This window comes from Herpailurus yagouaroundi, unplaced genomic scaffold (assembly GCF_014898765.1).
Source record: "Herpailurus yagouaroundi ecotype Mexico unplaced genomic scaffold, PumYag 162, whole genome shotgun sequence".
Lineage (NCBI taxonomy): Eukaryota > Metazoa > Chordata > Mammalia > Carnivora > Felidae > Herpailurus > Herpailurus yagouaroundi.
In genome coordinates, this window is record NW_024412403.1 from 8339754 (window position 1) to 8360397 (window position 20644).

The following is a 20644-nucleotide window of genomic DNA, read 5'->3' on the forward strand; positions in this document are numbered from 1 at the left end:
GCCTCCCCGCATCCTGCGCACCGACATGAATATTCAGCCCCCGGTTCCAGGGCGCGCGCCGGGGGAGTACCCACAAGCCCCCGCGGCCCCGCCCAGCCGGCCTCCGGGGACTCAGAGCGGGGCGAGGTCACCTGGTGCTCCCCGAGACCTTGGCCCCCGGCCCAGAGGCAGGGGCGGGCCAGGCGGGCCGCCTGCCAATCGGCGCCTTGCGGGCCGGGAGCGCGGGGCCGCGGGCAGGGGAGGCAGTGCCGCAAAGGCGAAGACGCCAGTCTTCAGAACCCTCGGGAGAGAGTGGAGTAGGACTAGAGACGGCGAGAGGCAGGAGACTAGGGAGGGAACTCAGTCCTCAGTTATCACCACCTTAAGGCCAACGTAGCGCAGCGCCCCTGGGCCGCACAGCCTGACGGGAGCTTCACTTACCCCGCAAAGGCAGGGCCCGCGCTACGCGACCTCGGCACCACCCCCCCACCGCGGGGCACGCCGGGAGAGAGCCGTTTTGGAGGGTATTTCCGGTGTTAGGACAGTCCTTACGGAAAGGGTGGGGCCGGCCTGGTCCCGCCCCTCACGCCCAGCAGGGGCGGGGTGAAGAGTGACAGCCCCTCGGCCCGCGCTAAGGCCCGCCCCTGCACCGGAAAAAGGAAGGCGGGGGAGTCGATCCCGAGAAAGGCGCGACGTCTCCAGAAAAGACAGCTAGCGGCAAGGGAAAAGGGGCGGGCCCGGGTCGGAGGGGCGGGGCGACTCGCCTTCCGCTCGGGTCACGCGCGGCAGGAAGTGCTGCCCGCCGCGGAGTACTCGAAATGGGGACCTGCCTGGATATTAAGATTAAGAGAGCGAACAAGGTTTATCACGCCGGGGTAAGTAGGGTGGGCGGGCCTGCAGGTCCCGTCGTCTGCGGGGCCCCGCGCACTTCTGGGTGTGCCTGGGCGGGGCAGAGCGCCCCTCCAGGTGCGTCCACGCCAGGTGTGTTCCGCGCGCGGCCCGCAGCCCTAAGGAGGGCACCCCGGCCGGAGTCGTCATCGCGTCGGCGGGGCTTGCGGGCCGGAGGGGCCGGCGCCTGGGCTGCAGCGTTTACCGTCTGGCCTCGTGAACATCCGGCTCGGCCTTGGTTCCGGAGCTTGAGCTGTCCAGTGAGGGCCGAGGAGCTCGGTGACCACCTGCCCCGTTCCTTCGCTCCCGCTGTGACTGCAGGGGTCTTACTGAACGAAAGGCAGAATTCGCTTTGAAAGCAGAAATACGCACTTCGGGCCCCGGTCAGCTCTAACACCGTACAGAAGTGACTCATTTCTCCGGTTTTATTGTTTGAATGATCTACAGAAGGAATAGCATATTAAAATGCAAGTACAAAAAAATAAAAATCTTAATTATGGCACTGACAAGTTTTGTGCCTGCCATTCTCCACTTAATCTCCTCAGTCCTCAGTTGCCTTATTTGCAAAACGAGGGTGATGCAAGGTTCTTGTAGCTCAACCCTACTCTGCAGTAGAATCAATCACCTTGGGAATTTTAAAGTATGATACCCAGGGTCCCACTCCCAGAGATACCATTGATTGTAATGTGCAGCCGGTGTTAAAATCCCAGCTGGCTTGCACTGTGGAATAAACTTGCGAGTAGCAGTTGGTCACATTAATGCAGAGCAGTCTCAAAAAGGATCGAAGACCAAGCAAAGATCATGAACAGAGGCTAAACCTTTTGAGTGCAACACAGCTGGGGAAACCTGATATTTACACAGACTCAAATGGTCCCCCCCCCAGATTGTTAATGTCAAAGGGAAAAAGCTACCTTTATAATGGAGGAATCAGGTTATCAGGACTCCAACGACAACCAACAGTGAGCATCACCTCACTGCCACCACTAGTGACACTGAGGTTTAGTTCTGGCATGATAATAAAGGGTCTGGCCTGATGGCACTGAAAAGCAAAAGCCCTTCGATGTGATACTCCTACCAAAAGGGTTCAACTTAGATCAGTTCGTAAGGAAACAATCAGGCATTTCCAAATTGAAGAACACTCTGAAATAATTGGCCTGGATTCTTAAAAAATGTGAATGTCATGAAAAGCAATTTTTCTAGATTAAAAGAGCCTACAAAGATACGACAACTAAATACAGTGTGCAATTCCTGATAAATAAATTTGGATATAGACTGTACGAAAAATAATTTTGTATGGGTGTTAAATTTCCCGACTGGGATATTTGTATTTTGGCTATGTAGGAGAATGCTCCACATACTGAAGTCTTTAGGAGTAAAGTGTGGAAATAACTAGATTTTAAATAGTCCACCCACATATTGTGTGTGTGTGGATGTGAGGAGAAGAGAGAGAGCAAGTGGGGCAAAGTGTTAATAATGGAGGACTCTGATCGAGTCTACCTTGTATTCTTTTTTTTTTTAATCTTTTTTTTTAACATTTATTTATTTTTGACACAGAGACAGAGCATGAACAGGGGAGGGTCAGAGAGAGAGGGAGACACAGAATCTGAAACAGGCTCCAGGCTCTGAGCAGTCAGCACAGAGCCCGACGCGGGGCTTGAACTCACGGACTGCGAGATCATGACCTGAGCTGAAGTCAGATGCTCAACCGACTGAGCCACCCAGGCACCCCTTGTAATTTTTTAATAACAATTTTATTGAGATGTAATTCAAATACCGTAAAACTTACCCATTTAAGGTGTAGAATTCGGTGGTTGTAACATATTCACGGGGTTGGGTGAATAAGCACCGCCATGTAATTTTACAACATTTTGATCCACCCAAAAAGAAACCCTCCACCCATTAGCCGATACTCCTCATCCCCTCTACATCTCAGCCCCTGGCAATCACAGATCTGCTTTCTGTCTCCATGGATTTGCCTATTGTGGAAACTTCATATAAATGAATCAAACAACATGTAGCCTTTCATGACTGGCTTAATTCACTTAGCATGTTTTCAGCGTTCATACATGTAGCGTATGTCAATCAGTTCCTTGTCCTTTTTATGGCGGACTAATATTCCATTGCATGGATAGACCATGTTTTATTTACCCATTCATCTGTTGATGGACATTTAGGTTGTTTTCACTTTGGCTTTTATGAAGAATGCTACTATGAACATTCCTGTACAAGTTTTTGTGTGAACATACGTTTTCATTTCTCTTGCATATACACGGAGGTGTGGAATTGCTGGGTGATACAGTAATTTTATGTTTAACGTTTTGAAGACCCACCAAACTGTTTTCCAAAGCACTGGGACTGCTCTACTGTGTGTGAGTGTTCCAGTTTCCCTACTATTTTGTATTCTTGGAACTTTTCTGTGGCTTGGAAATTCAGAATAAGAATTGGGGGCAGGCAGTGGTAGGAGACTATATACATTTTGCCTCAATCATTTTCATTTCATTAAAAAGTCAGTACATTCTATTCAGAGATGTTGGGCCAGCTGAGATGTTTTCTGTGGCTTTTAAATAATGGCACGAGTAATCGAAGGTGCATCTAGAAAAGCTGCAAGAAATGAAGTGGTGAAGTTGCCCCAGCTGGAAGTCTTCCACATGTAGGACCAGGCCTCGTGGGTGGCGGAGTCGAAGGTGGTGTCAGCTTTGCACAGCTACTAGTGCACATCCCTTAGTGCCGTTAATGGGGAATAGAACCTGTAGTTGCTGGCTTATGGCGGTTTTAATTTAATTAACATTTTATTTATTTATTTAAAAAAAATTTTTTTTTAACATTTATTTATTTTTGAGACAGAGAGAGACAGAGCATGAATGGGGGAGGGTCAGAGAGAGGGAGACACAGAATCCGAAACAGGCTCCAGGCTCTGAGTTGTCAGCACAGAGCCCGACATGGGACTCGAACTCACAGACCGTGAGATCATGACCTGAGCCGAAGTCGGCTGCTCAACCGACTGAGCCACCCAGGTGCCCCATTAATTAACATTTTAATTTAATTAGCATTTGTTTTAACTTAATTAACAGGTTTTTTCACTTTTATTTGTTTTGAGAGTGTGAACGTGCATGAGCATGTGGGGGAGGGCAGAGAAAGAGAGAGAATCCCAAGCAGGCTCCACACGATCAGCACAGATGACACAGGGCTCAAACCCACGAACCGTGGGATGACGCCCCGAGCCAAAGTCGGACACTTAACCGACTGAGCCACTCGGGTGCTCCCCTACGGCAGTGTTTCTTAATCTTGCATTGGGAGACCGTACATGGTGAGTAGAAGAGAAAAATCGAGGTAACTTCTAAACAGATGGTTGCTGTCTATGTTTTTAGAAGCCAAAGGAAGAAAAAATGTTACTACACTGGGCAGTCTAATCAACCAACAAAAGTATGTATCTGGACATATGTGCCTGTGACTCAGATGTCAGACTCTGTGATCTGTGATTCAGGATAGGTGGAGTAGGCCAACACTGCGATGGCGGCTTCCTAGGCTCCAGCCGGCAGGACCCTTGCTGGCCAGTTGCTTGATGCTCTCAGGGCCTGTGGACAGTGCGTGTTTCAAGCATAGTTTGGGTCCTGGTTGTGTGAGGGGTGGCCTCTTTTTCCCACTCTCACTGGCCGCAAGGGGAACTAATCACATACAAGTTTTCGATTTTCCCTGCACATCTCAACAGCGTTGGTAAAGATTCCGTTACTCAAGATTTGACTCCTCAGTGGGTCACCAGAGCACAGTACCTGTAACTGTCATTGTTTGACGTGGCTACCACCTACATTAGCCCGATCCTTAGGTCGTAAGTGATTGTCATTCATGCAAAACATGTTTGCCTGTGTAACCACATAAAGCGGTCTTCTGTTCCACTCAGACGTACTTGGTAAGCACTGGTATAGGTTTGTTAGGCCGTATCACTCCGTTTTACTGATGAGGAAACTGAGGCCTAAGCAGGTTGAGAAACTTGCCCAAGGTTACCCTACTCGTGACAGCCTGGATTCCAGCTCAGGCCAGCTAGCTTCGTCCATCCAACAATCTTACTATCCCGCCTCCCTAAGAGTGACTGTTTTTGTGCAACATGGTTGAATTTATAATGTAGAAATAGTTGTTATTAATTTCCTAAGAGTGCTATAAATAGTATTATAATATTTCCATTTAAAAAACTATGACTTCTGGGGCGCCTGGGTAGCTCAGTTGGTTAAGCATCTGACTCTTGATTTCAGCTCTTTGTTAGATCGAGTTTGGGACTCTCTCTCCCTCTCTGCCTGCCCCCCTTTTAGCTCTTTTCCTCCTTCTCTCTCTCTCTTAAAATAAGTAAATAAACTTTAAAATAAAAAAATAGGGGCGCCTTGGTGGCTCAGTCTGTTAAGCATCTGACTCTTGATTTTGGCTCAGGTCGTGATCTCACAGTTGGTGGGTTTGAGCCCTGCTTCGGGCTCTGTGCTGATCGTGTGGAGCCTACTTGGGATCTCTCTCCCTCTCTGCCCCTCCCCCATGTGCACGTGCACTCTCTCTCTTTCTCAAAATAAATAGATAAACTTAAAATAAAACATAAAAAAAAATAAATCAGAACCTCTCCCCTACCCTTAAACCATGGAAACCACTGGTTTGTTAAAAAAATTTAAAAAACAAAAACTATGACTTCTACTCAGAAGAATGTACTGATTCTGTTACTGTGCTTTTCAGTATTTTACTTATCATAAAAGCATTTGAAAATGGCTTTGATTCTGCGGATACCAGAGAACCTGAGTTACCTTGGGTTTAAAATTGGCAGTCGGGTTTTTTCCTAGAAAAAAAAAAAAGTTTTTTCCTATTATTGACAAAATGATAGACTTTAAAAAGTCACAGTTGAATCATTTAAAAAATAAAAATGTAATTCATGCCATGTTGCCCACTTAACATTTTATAGAAGGCTGCTGAGTGAAAAGCAAGTTCTTCCTCCTCTCCCCCTGCTTTTCTGTACCCTGGAGGTATCCCCTAGCAGTTCATGTACTAGTCCAGGCATTGCCTATGAGTAATAGGTGTACATGTGCATGCACTCACACACAGACACACACACACACACACACACGCACACACAACTTGTTCTTTCTGCTTAACAGTGTCTCTTTGTCTTGGATACCTGTTCATATCACCACATCCCCATCAATCTCCTCCTTTTTTAGTTGTTACTTAATCTAAACAAATTTATTCACCCCGTGTCTTTGGTCTCATGAGGCTTGGCGGTCAGAGAGAGAGATGGGTAACTATATAAACGAAAGGTGAGATAGGAGCGTCTGTGGCAGATGAGCACAAAGTTGGGCATCCGCATTTCAGGCGGGCAGTAGTAGGGCCCTCTGGAACTCACTGGCGGTGATGTTTGCACCTAGCTTTGAAATTTAAGCACTGGTCTGGGGTCTCCCTCCCCACCGGGCCTGTTCATTCCCACCAGGAGGAATAGACAGTGCGGCAAAGTGAACAAGAACCCGCAGACATTTGCAAAGCAGTCTGAGTCCAGTAAAAACGTTTTGGACTTTTTTTGTAGGCTTTTCCAGTGACTTCTATAATCCCATTTGGCAGTAATTTTTTTTTTTTTTTTTAGAGAGAGTGCACGAGCAGGGGAGAGGGAGAGAGTGAGAAAAGAGAGAGAGAGAGAGGGAGAGAATCTTAAGCAAGCTCCACACTCAGCACAGAGCCCCACACAGGGCTCGATCCCACCACCCTGGTACCATGACCTGAACCAAAACTAAGAGTTGGACGGTCCACCGACTGAGCCACCCAGGTGCCCCGACAGCAGTTTTTAAAGGGGATTTCACTTTATCATCTTTCCAAATATTTCCTCTCTTTTTCTTGAATTTATTCTGCCTTTTTCCCGTTGTTGTCTTTTATGTTCCTAACTTGACTGTTTAGCATATCAAATTAGAGCCTCCTTTTAAAAATGCAGACATTTCCCTCTAAGGACTGCTTTAGTTGCAGCCACAAGTCTGCTCTGCCTACGCGCCGCCCTAAGACACGGCTCCAAAGGACCCCACCAAGACTGCGTGGCACAGCAGCCTCACACTCTGCAGACATGGCAAGACCGCCAAATCACTCTACCACCGTGTCGTGTGAGGTGTGATTTGTGGCATCTCATACTTCATAATAAGATGTTACTACAATATCTTCCAATTTCCACCATGGTTTTTCCTCTGACAGATGAATTGTTTAGAAGTGTGTGTTTTCAATTCTGTTGTAAAAACAATTCTCACTCATAGACTTAGAATAATTCTTTTTTTTTTTTTAACATTGTATTTTTTATTTTTTAAGGGACAGAGAGGGACAGAGCACGAGCAGGGGAGGGGCAGAGAGAGGGGGAGACACAGAATTGGAAACAGGCTCCAGGCTCAAAGCTGTCAGCACAGAGCCTGACACGGGGCTTGAACTCACGAACTGCCAGATCATGACCTGAGCCGAAGTCGGATGCTCAACCGACTGAGCCACCCAGGCGCCCCGACTTAGAATAGTCCTTAAATTGCAAATTTGAATTTTAGAAAATGCCTTATGAGAAGAGTACCTTGAACTGGAATGTGAGATCATGGTGGAGCAGAGGTGTTGGTCCGGTGGTCAGGAAAAGACTTAGTATCATGCCATGTTTTCTGTAACTCAGTAGTAACCTGTAATGCATTAGCAACACCTTTTATAGGTACCTGTATCATTGCACCAGTTAAACTTGTTGCAGTTAACTTGTTCTTTGAATCTGCCTGACTACAATACTGTTTTGTTGACATTTATATACCTAGGGCCGTCAGTACCTGCCTACTCATAGGCACTCTAAGACTTTATTAAATGATAGTTGAAGCCTTTAAACTAAATTCATAAAGCTAATAGTTTTCTAAATGCATCGATCAGAAATGGAAAGCTATGGTTTCATAGGTATACTATAGATTTTCCTTTGTAATTACAAATAATACTCTAGGCATAAATTCTAGACAGATGTTGGTAAGATTGTTATTTTGGCATAGCCCCAGAGCTATGTGCGAACACTCTCCATTATTTGTATCTGCTTTAGGACTATCGTTCTTATGGTTTTTTTTAATGTTTACTTATTTATTTTGAGAGAGAGCATGCATGTGAGCGTGAGCCGGGGGAGAGGGCAGAGAGAGAAGGAGAGAGAGAATCCCAAGTAGGCGCCACACTGTCAGTACAGAGCCCAATGCAGGGCTCAATCTCACGAACGTGAGATCGTGACCTGAGCCGAGTTTACGAGTCAGACGATCAACCAACTGAGCCACCCAGGCACCCCTATGACGATCATTCTTAAAAGAATGATTCAAATAAATATGGGAGTGGAGACTTCCAAATTCCTATCAACGTGATTCTCTTCTCTGCAATTCAGAAACAGAAAATAATAGAAAGTGGTCCAAAATTTGATCTGTGCCTTCATCACAATTTACATAGCGCAGAGTGAGTAGACCTTCCTCAGAGCTTAAAGCAGCATTGCCGTTCCACTCTGAGAATCCTTCTCATTGAGTTCAGAAATTTGACTAGTGTTTCCCAAGCCCCATGTATATCTGATACAAGATAATCAGTAATATGACTTAAAAAGAATTCCCTAATTCCATATTTCCAGTGAACATTCTGATATCCCATGAGAGCACTTAACTAAAATTGCTTTATAATAACATATACTAATATGGCCCTTTCCGACTTTAATCCCCACCAACACTGAAGAATGCCCCCATTTTATGCCTGAGAAGACTGAGGCTCAGAATTCAGTGACCTACACTGATAAGAGGAAATATTTGAAATCGGGCTTCTGTATGCCTTGTCTTAATTTTTAAGGCCTTAATTTTTCTCAGCTGGAGGGGGAAGCTGATACCTACTCAAAAGTGTTATTGCAAAATTAAATGACATAATGTTTTAAGACATTTACTGTAGGCTCTGACCCTTAGTAGGGGCTCAAATGGTAAGTGTTGGTATCGCGAGGTTTTTCGATAGTGTCTGTTCACACGGAATCGCTGTGTTAGTGCACTTTCCAAGTGGTGTACAAGTAAGTGTTGTATCAGATGCTTCTCATATTGTCAGATGTCTCTTCACCGTGGACTTGGAGGAAGGAGGGCCAGTGACCTAGCAGCCCCGATAGGGAGCCTGGCAGTTTTGGGCACTGAAAGCTGAGTGGAGTGTTGGTCTCCCTGTATACTCCTCACACGGTGCAGTAGATGTGTTCTTGATCAAAAAGTTTGACTCCGTTGCACCGTAAATTATTGTTTTCAGTGCACCGGGGAAGCTTATTGGTTGAAAGAAACTTGCAGTAAATCTTTTGGTAACGTAAATACGGTTCATTTGTTTTTATAAATTCAGAATGTTTTATGTTCTAAAATCCCGGCACATGTACTCGTGAAAGTGATGCTGTTAAATAACGTGCTTGTGCAAAACATAAATAAGAGCTTTGCTCTCCGGCATAGCCAGGTCACAGTGACGAGGGATTTGTGCCCAGTGCGCTGATTACTGTAGCGTGAGAACCGCTAGGTTTCCATCTTGTCTCACTCGGCTTGCATGTACTTTCTTGTTACAAAATTAAAGAGGGAAAATCCTGTATGTAACAGTTCGTTATTCTGAGGAAAAATTGCAGGACTGGAATGGAATGGAGAAAGAGCCCCTTACTGTTGTACTTTGTACTGCATGATTCTTGATGCACGAATGATCAGTTCTGGTGAATGCTGATGCAGGTACTTAGGGTACAAACATGTAGATCTTTGAGCCAGGAGGGGTGAGTAATCCTAAGACATGTGGGGGAGGTCTGAACCTTTTAGGAATCTCTGTCGTCTAAACGTTGAGTGGGTCTCCTCTAGAATAATCGAATGCTCCTCCAAAGGCCTGTCTCCTGAATCGTAACCTAACCCTTATGTAATGCATAAGAGGCATTTTAAGAATTATCCAAGCCTGTTTGAAAACTGGGTGCAGTAAAATGATTCATGTAGTTCTCTAGTTGGTGTTTGTGACAGCGGGTTTTGTACTGACCTGAGCATTAGGAAAGCCTGCTTGACCGCTCTGGGTGTGCCGGTTTCTAGACTCGGCAGCAGCCGGACGAGTGTCAGCACGTAGGGCCAGGCCGCCCTGACTCCAGCAGGGTGGTTGGGTTTCCTCTGCCTTCCTCTGGATGCTGGTCCCCAGTTCGGACCTCCTGGCCTTGCATCATCTTGGATTTGCTGGTGGAACCAGCCGCACCCTCCCCGTGGGCTCAGACCTGCATCTTTGCCTTGCCTGCTTCCTGCGGTGATGGTCCCCCAGCTGGAGAGCCAGTAGCATGGGCAGAGATGCCACCTCTCTCCCCGTCTCGTCCCCCCTCTTGACTCCGTCCCACTACTGCCCCAACCCGAGTCAGCAGAGCCCTGCTGGGCTCTTCTCCAGACTTCAGGTTCAGCTAACCCTACGGATGGACGGTCCCTGCTATGTCTCCCTTAACTCCCCGCTCTCGGTCCTCTTGCACCTGTGAACCATGGGCCGCTCACCACCTCAGCTTTGAGCTGGACCGACTCCCTGGCCCTGGCTGTCCTCCTACTTCCATCACTCTTCTTGGACCTCTGCCCAGCCTGCTTGTCCTCTGCCCTCCGAGCACAGGCATGTTCTAGAAAAGCTGTGAGTTGAAGTCTGTTTTCCGTTTGCTTCCCACTTTCATTTCAGCCACACCGCGGGAGTTTGTATCCCCGCAGCTCTGAATATCTCTTCATCTCATTTGGGTTTTTTTTCCCCCCTAAATCAAGTAGCTGTTACACAAAAATGCAATTCTTTTAGTAGACAAATCAATGGCCTCACCCCCACCCCCTGTTAGTTTTCTGGGCTTCAGCTCTTTCATTCAGAAAACAGTCCCTTGTGAGCCACTGGCTGGGTGGGCTGACCTGTTTCCCCTCCCCTTGAGCGCACAAAGCCTTGGAAGTTTCCGAAGAGCATTATTAACAAATTAGCAACTGAGGGTCTCATGCCAGCAAGAAAAGGACTGTTCTGAAGCTCAGAAATGAACTTGGCCCTGTCTAGATGGATGGTTGAAGGAGACGTAGGTCACGCGGTGCCTGTTTGTGAGCCACTGTGATTCCCACGTGTGGCAGGAGATCCAGGGTGCTGGGCTCTGGTGTGTTGGGCATTGTTCCTCTCCGGCTGTGGGGTTCTGGGTCCTTCCAGATGCTTTCCACAGACAGGTAAAGATCCAATTTTTGTAAGAGACTTTTGTGAAGTGAAGAATTCCTTTCAGTTTCAATTAGTGTCCCCTACCTGCACGCAACACTTTCCGGACAGTTTTATGGTGAGCAGCTCTTAAAAAGACTGCGTTGGTCTTCTGTTGTCCTTATTGAAGAGAACAAAATCTACTTTCTTATTCGTAGGTAGAAGAAAATTCAGGCTCAGAGCAACGGTGCCTTTCTTGAGGTGATGGAAGATATATATCCCCTTTCATCCCCAAAAACTAAAGGGAGTGTTTCCTTGTAAACAGCTCAAGAAAATGAACAATATCGTTTAGAATGAAGATTCCCCCCCCACCCAAATTTAAGCCTTGAACCTCTTATGTTAAATGAAATCTTATATAGAACTCTAACATACTAATTTTTGTAAGTATATGTTTTATAAGCATATAAAATCAGAGCTTTTCCCTTTGAGGAGGTTTCCCCTGGCTTCCCTGACTCATCCTCAGATCCCAAAGTGGCTGCTGAGGCGTCTGCATAGGCCTGGGGCTCAGCGTTTCGCAGCTTGAAAAGTACTGGTTGTATGATGTAATGACTGGCCACAGCCAACAAAGTTGAAGTTTTGTATCATCCCATTTTATTTTGTCTTATGCCAGAACTTGAAAGCTCTATTAACTTTCACATATAATGCAGTGGGTGCAACCAGGCTTAAAGCATTTTGCTTTCATTCACTGGAGTATTTAAAGAATAATAATAATTAAAAGAGGTAGCCTCCTACTCTACACGAGATTCCAGACCCACCCTTGCTGGTGAGTCTTCTGCCAGTTTCCTCCTTGACAACCCGCTCACCTGGGGTTCTTGGGCCAGTAGTCCCAGCAGAAGCCGGTGGGGCCTGGCCACCTTCACCATTGTTCTCCTTACCGGTGGGTGATTAAGCTTGCCGTGGGAAGAGCGGTGTGAGATTGTCAGTAGAGCCTTTGATTCTTGCTGGGAACCTGAACCTGGTCATGCTCTCCTGACCCCGGATGCTGATGCTCTGAAAGGGCTTGCCTCTGAGAAACCGTGGGCTCCCACCAGCTGTCCTCCTGGCTGTCGGGCAGGTTCTCACGGTGTGTGACATTGGCACACAGGCTTTCTAATGATGGCTGGGCTCCGTTCATCCCCAGCACCCCGCCCTTTATGCTGACGTGCTTCTCTATGCTTGTGGTTTTCTGTCACACACCTGGCACGATGTCAGCCAAAAATCGGCCCTTCCTCTGCTTCTCAGAAAAGATCGTTTAAGACCATTACTCTAAAACCCGAGTCATCATCTTTAGGAAAGGAACAGAAGTCCCATCAGTGGAAAAGTAAGGGATAGAAGGACAGAAATTCCTCCCTTCAATAATAATCAGGAAAAAAAAAGCCACTTTTTTTTTTTTTATTGAAAAAAGATCTGGTGGTAATTTGGCCATGCGTTTCAGATCTTTCAAAAAAAGTTCTATTTTGTAAATTTAAAAAAATCTATGTTTTCCCTCGCTAAGAAAATGTAAGGAAGAGGAAGGAGTATCAGATGAGAAGTAACATTCCCTGTCCCCCTCCTTCACTGCCCCGTAAGCGCCCGAGAATTAGCATGTGACACTCGCAGCCTCCCGCTGTGGCAGACAGTCTCTTTGGGCAGGGTGCCCGGGAGCCACTGGGCCGCCTGGAGCAGAGGCTGCTGCTGCGTTGGGAAGCGCGATCGGTCGGCCCTGGGCTCTCTGGCCCCGCTCCCGCCTGTGGGCCCTGCTCCCCTCACCTCTCGCCCTCTGCTCCCGGGCCCGGGCTCTGCCTTGGACTCATGCTACACTGTTGATGATACACTGTTGATGTGTACGTTGTTGATGTACTGTTCTCATTCCTATGACAGTTCCCTCTGCCTGGGATTCAGTTTGGTGGCTTGTTGGAGTTCATTATGTAAGCGGGCTGGCTGTTCAAAGCGTTTTCTTTGGCCAGCTCGCTGTATTCCTCGGTCATTACTTTGGCGTATCATCAGGCCAGCTCCCAGCCTTCTGTGACGGGAGCTCTCTGAAGCTCTTGGTTTGTAGTCTGGAGTCTTTATGTTCCCTTATGCCAGTAGTTGCAGACAAATGTCAGTGTTCCCAAGTTTCCGTGAGTTGTACTGTTCTTGAAATCTGAAACCCAGTCATCTCTATTAAGTCATCACTTTGCTAATACGTAGTATCCAACCCCTGAAACCACACAGCTCGCCGGGATTCTAAGGTGACACTCCGGTCCTGAAGACTCGAGAAGGTTTCACTTTTTGTGACTAGTGTCGGCAATCTTATTTTGCCCCTTCCAGAACTTTTACTCAGTGGCTCAGGTTTCTTTTCCAGACTCAAGAAAGTTTGGGAACTGGAAATTTCAGAGATGTCTCCCTCGGACAACTGCCATGAGTTTGTCAGCGCATTTTACTTAGTATCTACACCTGTGCGTCTATACCTAGAAGTACGGAAGAAACCTGCTGTCTTTCACCGTAGCGGTACAGCATCAGAATGCGGTACTAAAATGCAAGCCTTGAGAGAGGGACTTTGTCTCTTTTGTCCCCTGCCCTGTCCCTGGTACCTGGAACAGTGTCTGACTCCTAGAAGGCATACCAAAAATGTTTGTTCAATACATAATGATATTATTTCTGCTATTTTGGCAATACGTATGTGAATGTAAGCCAAACAAGTTAGTATCTTAGTATTTTGTTACCGTTCTGTTGTCAGTGAACCGATTGATTTTCATCGATTTTTACTTAAATATAAATCACTTTCAGGGGTGCCTTGGTGGCTCAGCTGGTTAAGCGTCTGACTCTTGATTTTGGCTCAGGTCATGGTCTCGTGGTTTGTGAGTTCGAGCCCTGCATTCGGCTCTGTGCTGACACTGCAGGGTCTGCTTGGGATTCTCTCTCTCCTTCTCTCTCTGCCCCTCCCCTGCTCATGTTCTCTCTCAATAAATAAATATTAAAAAAAATCTTTAAATACTAATCACTTTCAGACTGTGACTCTGTTGTCGAGAAAGTAGCATGTATTGAAGAGGGCATCTTTTGGGATGACCACTGGGTGTTGTATGGAAACCGATTTGACAATAAATTTCATATATTAAAAAAAAAAAAACGAGAGAAAGTAGTATGGCTATATTTCCGTCTCTACTTAATGATCTCTGTGGGTTTCTTAATTGAGGTTATCACATACAATAGATCACTCTTCAGCGAAGAGTTCTTTTGAGACGGTAACCGCCACCACAGTCAAGATCTGGAGCAAGGACACCTGGGTGGCTCAGTTGGTTGAGTGTCCAACTCTTGATTTCAGCTCAGGTCATGATCTCATGGTTCGTGGGATCAAGCCCCACATCAGGCTCTGTGCTGACCATGTGAAGCCTGCTTGGGATTCTCTCTCCCTCTCTCTCTCTGCCTCTCTCCTGGGTTACATGCATGTGCTCTCTTTCTCTCTCTCAAAAAAAAAAAAAAAAAAAAAAAAAAGACCTGGAACAGTTCTGTCACTCCCTGAAACTCCCTGTGTCCTCTGTAGTCAACCTCTTCTCCCCCCTCACCCCACCCCCACCCCAGCCACTGGCAAACTCTGGTCCGTTTCAGTCCCCTATGGTTGCCCTGTTCCAGAATATCTTGTAAGTGGCCTAATTTTGATTACACGATATGTAGCCTTTTGAATCTGGCCTTATCGTGTAGCATAATGCCTTTGAGATTCATTCAAATTGTTGTATCAATAGTTTGTTCCTTTTTATTGCTGAGGTGTCTTCCCAGGTATAGATGTACCACTGTTTGTTCAGCCATCCACCTGTTGAAGGACATTTGGGTGATTGGAATAAAGCTACTAGAAACATTTGCGTACAGATTTTTGTGTGGACATAATCTTTCATTTCACCTATAAATGGGGTTAAGTAGCATTATAGGTTTTAATGACAGATCGGAGACGATACAGTCTCTTAAATTCTCCTTTCTAGAACTACAGTAAACACCACATGATACTGGCCATTACTGACTATGTGGTGACCTATCTGGTGATTCTTCTGCTTTTCAGACAAGGTGGAAAACAGTTGTGATACAGAATAGTGGAAATGGGGGTACCTCACAAATTGAAATCTCCCTAATGTTTCTGATTTCTGTTTTCCCAACAGAGTGGGTCTTTGAGTGCTACTAAGAAAGAGTAGTGTTTCAGCAATTGTCTTCACGATTAATTGTCTAACTTGCGTTTTCCCACCTGGCTCGCCGATTTACCTTACGATTTTGCTGTGCATTTGATTCTCTCGTTGGTAAATGAAAGGACAGCCCATTATCGATGTGCAAGATCTCTAGACCAAATGTGGTGTGAGAATCCCAGGGTGGTTCTGAGTAGTGCTGCAGCATTAGGAAGGAGGGACTTGTTTGGATACACAGAGGTCTCTTGGGAACAGTGCCGGCTCCTCTGGGACCATCAGAACGGAAAGATACTGGAGAGAGAATGGCTGAGGCATCAAGTAAGAGGCCTTTGCCTCTCTGGCAGTTGTGTTCAAGTCCAAAGCAAGAGATAATCCAGCTGTGACTTTCTAGCATACAGTCTTCAGATCTTTTCCCAAGGCGAGCAGGTTATCAGAATTTAAAGAACTTAGAGTCTTTGTACATTTACGTGCAGAGGCCACCCATTCTAGGATTGATCTTACTTTAAAATTGATTTATTACGTTAATAGTTAATCAATTCACATGGTTGAAAATTCATGAGTTCCAGGATGGACGCATCTACCCCTCACCATCCATCAAGGTCCTCTCCATGGGGCAACCAAAAGCTATCTATTTCTTGTGATTCCTACCAAAGAGATTCTATGCATGTATAAGTAAATCATACATATGGCCTTTCTCTCCCCCCCCTTTTTTTTTTCACAATGGTGCAATATGCATCCTTAAAAAAAAATAATAACCATGTATATACTAATGTGAACGATTTCCAAGGTATTGTTAAGGGGAAAACCACCATTTTCCTATTGTTGGAATTTAGGTTGTTCACAGCCTCTTGTTATTACAAACAGTGTTGTAGTGAGTAACCGTGTTCCTGAGTCATTTCACCTGTGCTGGTATATTTCAGGAAAATTCCTAGCTAGGAATTGCCAGCCCGGGTGTTAGTGAAATGTCTTTGGTATTGCCAGATGTTCCTTATGAGGTCATGGTACTCCAGACTCCACCCACCCCAACATCTGAGAGTACCCATTGCTGCCTCCCTTAACACAACACAATAAAATATTTTGATCTTTAGTAATCTGATGGAAAATGGTGGAAAATGGCACTTAGGATAGTTTTATTATTTCTCCTATTACTGTTGAGATTGAGCGTATTTTCATGGGTGTGGAATAGATAGCCTTCTTTTTCTGTGAACTCTTTGTTCCTATCATTTGCCCATATTTAAAATATTTTTTGATGTTTGTTTATTTTTGAGAGAGAGAATGAGAGACAGAGTGCGAGTGGGGGAGGGGCAGAGAGAGAGGGAGACATAGAATCTGAAGCAGGCTCCAGAGCCCGATGCAGGGTTTGAACCCACAAACTGCGAGATCCTGATCTGACCCAAAGTCAGACACTTAACCGACTGGGCCACCCAGGTGTCCCATTGTTTGCCCATATTTTAATTTTTCTGTTAAGTTGTTTATCTTTTCCATTTATTTTTTAGGAGTTCTTAAAGTATTAGAGAAATCATCAGCCCCTTGCCTTTTACATGGAGTTGCATTATTTCCCAGGTTTATCATTTATGTAAATGATTTGCTCATAATCACTTTTATGAAACAAACTTTAGGTTGTATCTGTAGTCATATTTATTCAGAATTTTGAGTCATTCTTAGAAAGGCCTTCCCCACTTTGATATGATAAAAGTCATCCTGGATGGTTTCTTCCAACATTTTGGTTGTTTCTGTTTTTACATTTAAGTCTTTGATGTGTTGTGAACTTTTCTGTGAACAAAGGTTTACAGTATGGCTCCAGCTTAATTTTTTTTCCAGGTCTGAGGCCAGTTTTCCAGTATCATTTAGTGAGTTTTCCATCTTTTCCTCTGGATTTAAAACGCTTACCTTTATTATCTGTTAAATTCCCCTACTATCTGTGTCTATTTCTGGACTCGTCTATTTCCTTCTGTTGACCTTTCAGCCTGTACATGCCCTGCACCTCACGTTGTGAATAATTGTGGCGATGTGACATCTCATGGGGCTAGTCTCCTTCTTTTCAACATTTATTGACTATTCCATAAGAATCTTCAAATCAGCAGCACCTGGGTGGCTCAGTTGGTTGGGCTTCTGACTCTTGGTTTTGGCTCAGGTCATGATCATGGTTCATGGGATGGAGTCCTGTGTCAGGCTCTGTGCCTTTGGCATGTAGCCTGCTTGGGATTCTCTCTCCCTCTCTCTGCCTCACTCCCACTTGCATGCACATTCTCTCTCTCTCTCTCTCTCTCTCTCTCTCTCTCTCTCTCAAACTAAATAAATAAGCTTTAAAAAAAAAAAAAGAATTTTTGAATCAGCTTCTCTGGTCTGTCTCACCCCACCAAACCCCCCCAAAAGAGAATTATTTTCTTTAGGATTCTGTTGCCTTTATAGACTTAACTTTGGGAAAGTAGACACACTTAGGGTTTTAAAACTTGGTGTTCATAAGTATGGTATGGCTTTTCATTTATTTTGTGCCCTCAGCTGTTTTAAGTTTTTGTCTTATCTGTGTTTTGGACATTTCCTGTTAAGTTAATTTATAACGTTTTAACTTTTGGGGGCACCTGGGTGGCCCAACTGGACGGCTCAATTAAGCATCTGACTTCGGCCCAGGTCATTATCTCCCAGTTCATGAGTTCGAGTTCTGTGTCTCGCCCTCTTTGCCCTTCCCCCACTCACTCTCTGTCTCTGACTCTCTCAAAAATAAATAAACATTAAAAAAAAAAAAAAGCTTAGGGGCGCCTGGGTGGCGCAGTCGGTTAAGCGTCCGACTTCAGCCAGGTCACGATCTCGCGGTCCGTGAGTTCGAGCCCCGCGTCAGGCTCTGGACTGATGGCTCGGAGCCTGGAGCCTGTTTCCGATTCTGTGTCTCCCTCTCTCTCTGCCCCTCCCCCGTTTGTGCTCTGTCTCTCTCTGTCCCAAAAATAAATAAAAAACATTGAAAGAAAAAAAAATTTTAAAAAAAAGCTTCCCATATAATATTTTAACTTTTTGTTGCTTTTGGAAATAAAGTCTTTACTTCCAGCCATGTCTTCTCATTGGTAGTTGTTTTATACAGGATGCCTTATTAATTTCTCTGCATTAATTTTCTACCCAACTGTCTTCCTGAAATTTTCTTCATGTTGATAATTTTCAGTGAATTCTCTTGGGTTCTTTTAGGCATGCAATCATATTATCTGCAGATAATGACCATTTTACTTTCTACTTTGCAATTTTCATACTATTTGTCTAGTTTCATTATGTTAACTAGTAATTGTAGTACAATAATAGTGGTGACAGTGTTCATCTTTGTTTTATTCTTTTTTTAAATTTTTTAAATTTTTTAGAGAGAGAGAGACAGAGTATGAGCGGGGGAGGGTCAGAGAGAGAGGGAGACACAGAATCTGAAGCAGGCTCCAAGCTCCGAGCTGTCTGCACAGAGCCTGACGTGGGGCTTGAACTCACGAACCCATGAGATCATGACCTGAGCCGAAGTTGGTCGCTTAACCGACTGAGCCGCCCAGGTGCCCTCATCTTTGTTTTATTCTTGATTTAAAGGCAGTGTATCTCATTTCCCATCAAGGCTGAGGCTGGCTTTTGGGAAAAGTAGATATATTTTGTCATGTTAAGGAAGTATCCTTCTAATGTTACTAAGAATTTTATCGAGGACGGGTATTAGATTTTAGCAAGTGACTTTTGTGCATCTATGCAGACGACTGTATTTTTCTCTAGAGAGGTATTAATGCGCTGTATTAATAATTTTTCTCAATAATCGAGCTATCCATTCATTCCTGGACTAAATCCCACTTGATTATGATGTGATATTCCTTTAAGTTGCTCCTGGATTATATTTGCTAATATTTCATATACCTTTTATCTGTTTGGGAGTAGTTTAATATTGGAAATTTCTGCTTTTCATATATTTTGGGAGTGGTCTATGAATTTCTCTGGGCCTGGCGCTTTGAGCAGGGGTTTATTTATACCTTTCTGTACTTTTTCTAAGGTGACTGATTCGGTTTCATGGCTCCTTTGTTTAGGTTAATTGTACTTTCTAGAATGATAATTGACTTTATCAACTTTTCAGATTTACTTACATGCAGTTGAATAATGTGTTCTCCTATTATTCTTTGAATAACCTCTGTATCTCTGATACTTCCTCTCATTTTGGAAATTTGTGCTTTTTTTTTTCTTGATAGTCATTTGGTTTTTTCCCCCCCTAAAAAAAACAACGGTTGAACTTACTTATGGGCCAGCTTGGTCAATTTTTGTGAAGGAACCACGGATATTAAGTGTGTATGTCAGTTTCCAGGGGGTAGAGTTCCACACGTATCGGTCAGTCGTACCTCATTGACACGTAACGTAGGTCCTTTACAGCCTTTCTTCTCTTTGTCCTTCTATCCGTCATGAGCCAAGGGGGTAAATGAACACCTCCCACAACTAACGTGTTTCCCTCAGTTTGTCCTTGTTTCCCCTGTGGTTCTTGCACTGCGCTTCGATGCTGTGTTATTTGATCTGCAGTGAGCACTGCCGCAGGTCGTCGCTGTGAGTGGCACTGCCTTGGCTGGTACAGCGCCCTTCCGCTTCAGCCCTTCCTTCTCTGAACTCACCCTTGTCTGATGTGAAGATTACAGCCCGTGATTTATTTCTTCGCTTTTGCCTCACAGTCCTTTGCTTATCCTTTCTTCTTCTTTTAGGTGCTTCTCTGTCATACACCATAAAATTGGTTTTGCTTTAAGATATAATCTGTGGGTCTGTTTTTAATAGACGTTAATTTAGCCCATTAACGCGACATATGTTTGGCATTAGTTCTGTCACTGCTGCTTTGTTGTCACTCGAAGGGATGGTTAAGTACCTTTTAAAACTTCTTCCTCTCTTATTTTCTTTGCTTTGTGTTGATTTTCTAATACTTTGGAGTTTTATTTGTTATAGTTGTTACCCTTACAGCTTTTTATTGTGCCCCACATCTGCTATGTTTTAGACGTTATTTATAATTCCCTCTTGTGAACGGTGATGAGATGACTGTATCCCCTCTTTCCTTCTTCCTTTCTCTTCTACCAACTGGTCCTAGTTATTTACAAATATTAACTCTACTGGCGTCTACCTTTGTTAAGTTTGTACTGTATGGTTTGATGTGTTAACTTTAGATCCTCACTGTCTAATAGACCTCTCCCCGGCGACGTGCGTGTCCTGTACGTTATGACAGCAACTGGCCATAAAGTGGCTTTTAAGCACTTGAACGTGTGGCTAGGACGACTGTGGGGCTGAACTTTAAATTTTATTTGTTATTAACCTATATAAATTTGAATTTATTTTAAAAAATTTTTTTTTCAACGTTTATTTATTTTTGGGACAGAGAGAGACAGAGCACGAACGGGGGAGGGGCAGAGAGAGAGGGAGACACAGAATCGGAAACAGGCTCCAGGCTCCGAGCCATCAGCCCAGAGCCCGACGCGGGGCTCGAACTC

At 44.8% G+C, this 20644-nt stretch overlaps 1 protein-coding gene across 2 annotated transcripts in view; it reads left to right on the forward strand.

The window, feature by feature from the left end:
* The first annotated feature begins 649 nt into the window (after positions 1–649).
* Positions 650–20644, forward strand: part of VPS26C (VPS26 endosomal protein sorting factor C) — a 51178-nt gene continuing 31183 nt past the window's right edge. The window contains exon 1 of one of the 2 annotated variants that reach the window (XM_040483930.1): positions 650–854. In XM_040483930.1, coding sequence (XP_040339864.1) covers positions 798–854 — 57 coding nt within the window. In that variant the 5' untranslated portion in view covers positions 650–797. The remainder of the gene's footprint in view (positions 855–20644) is intronic. The other variant, XM_040483931.1, reaches the window with a different exon arrangement.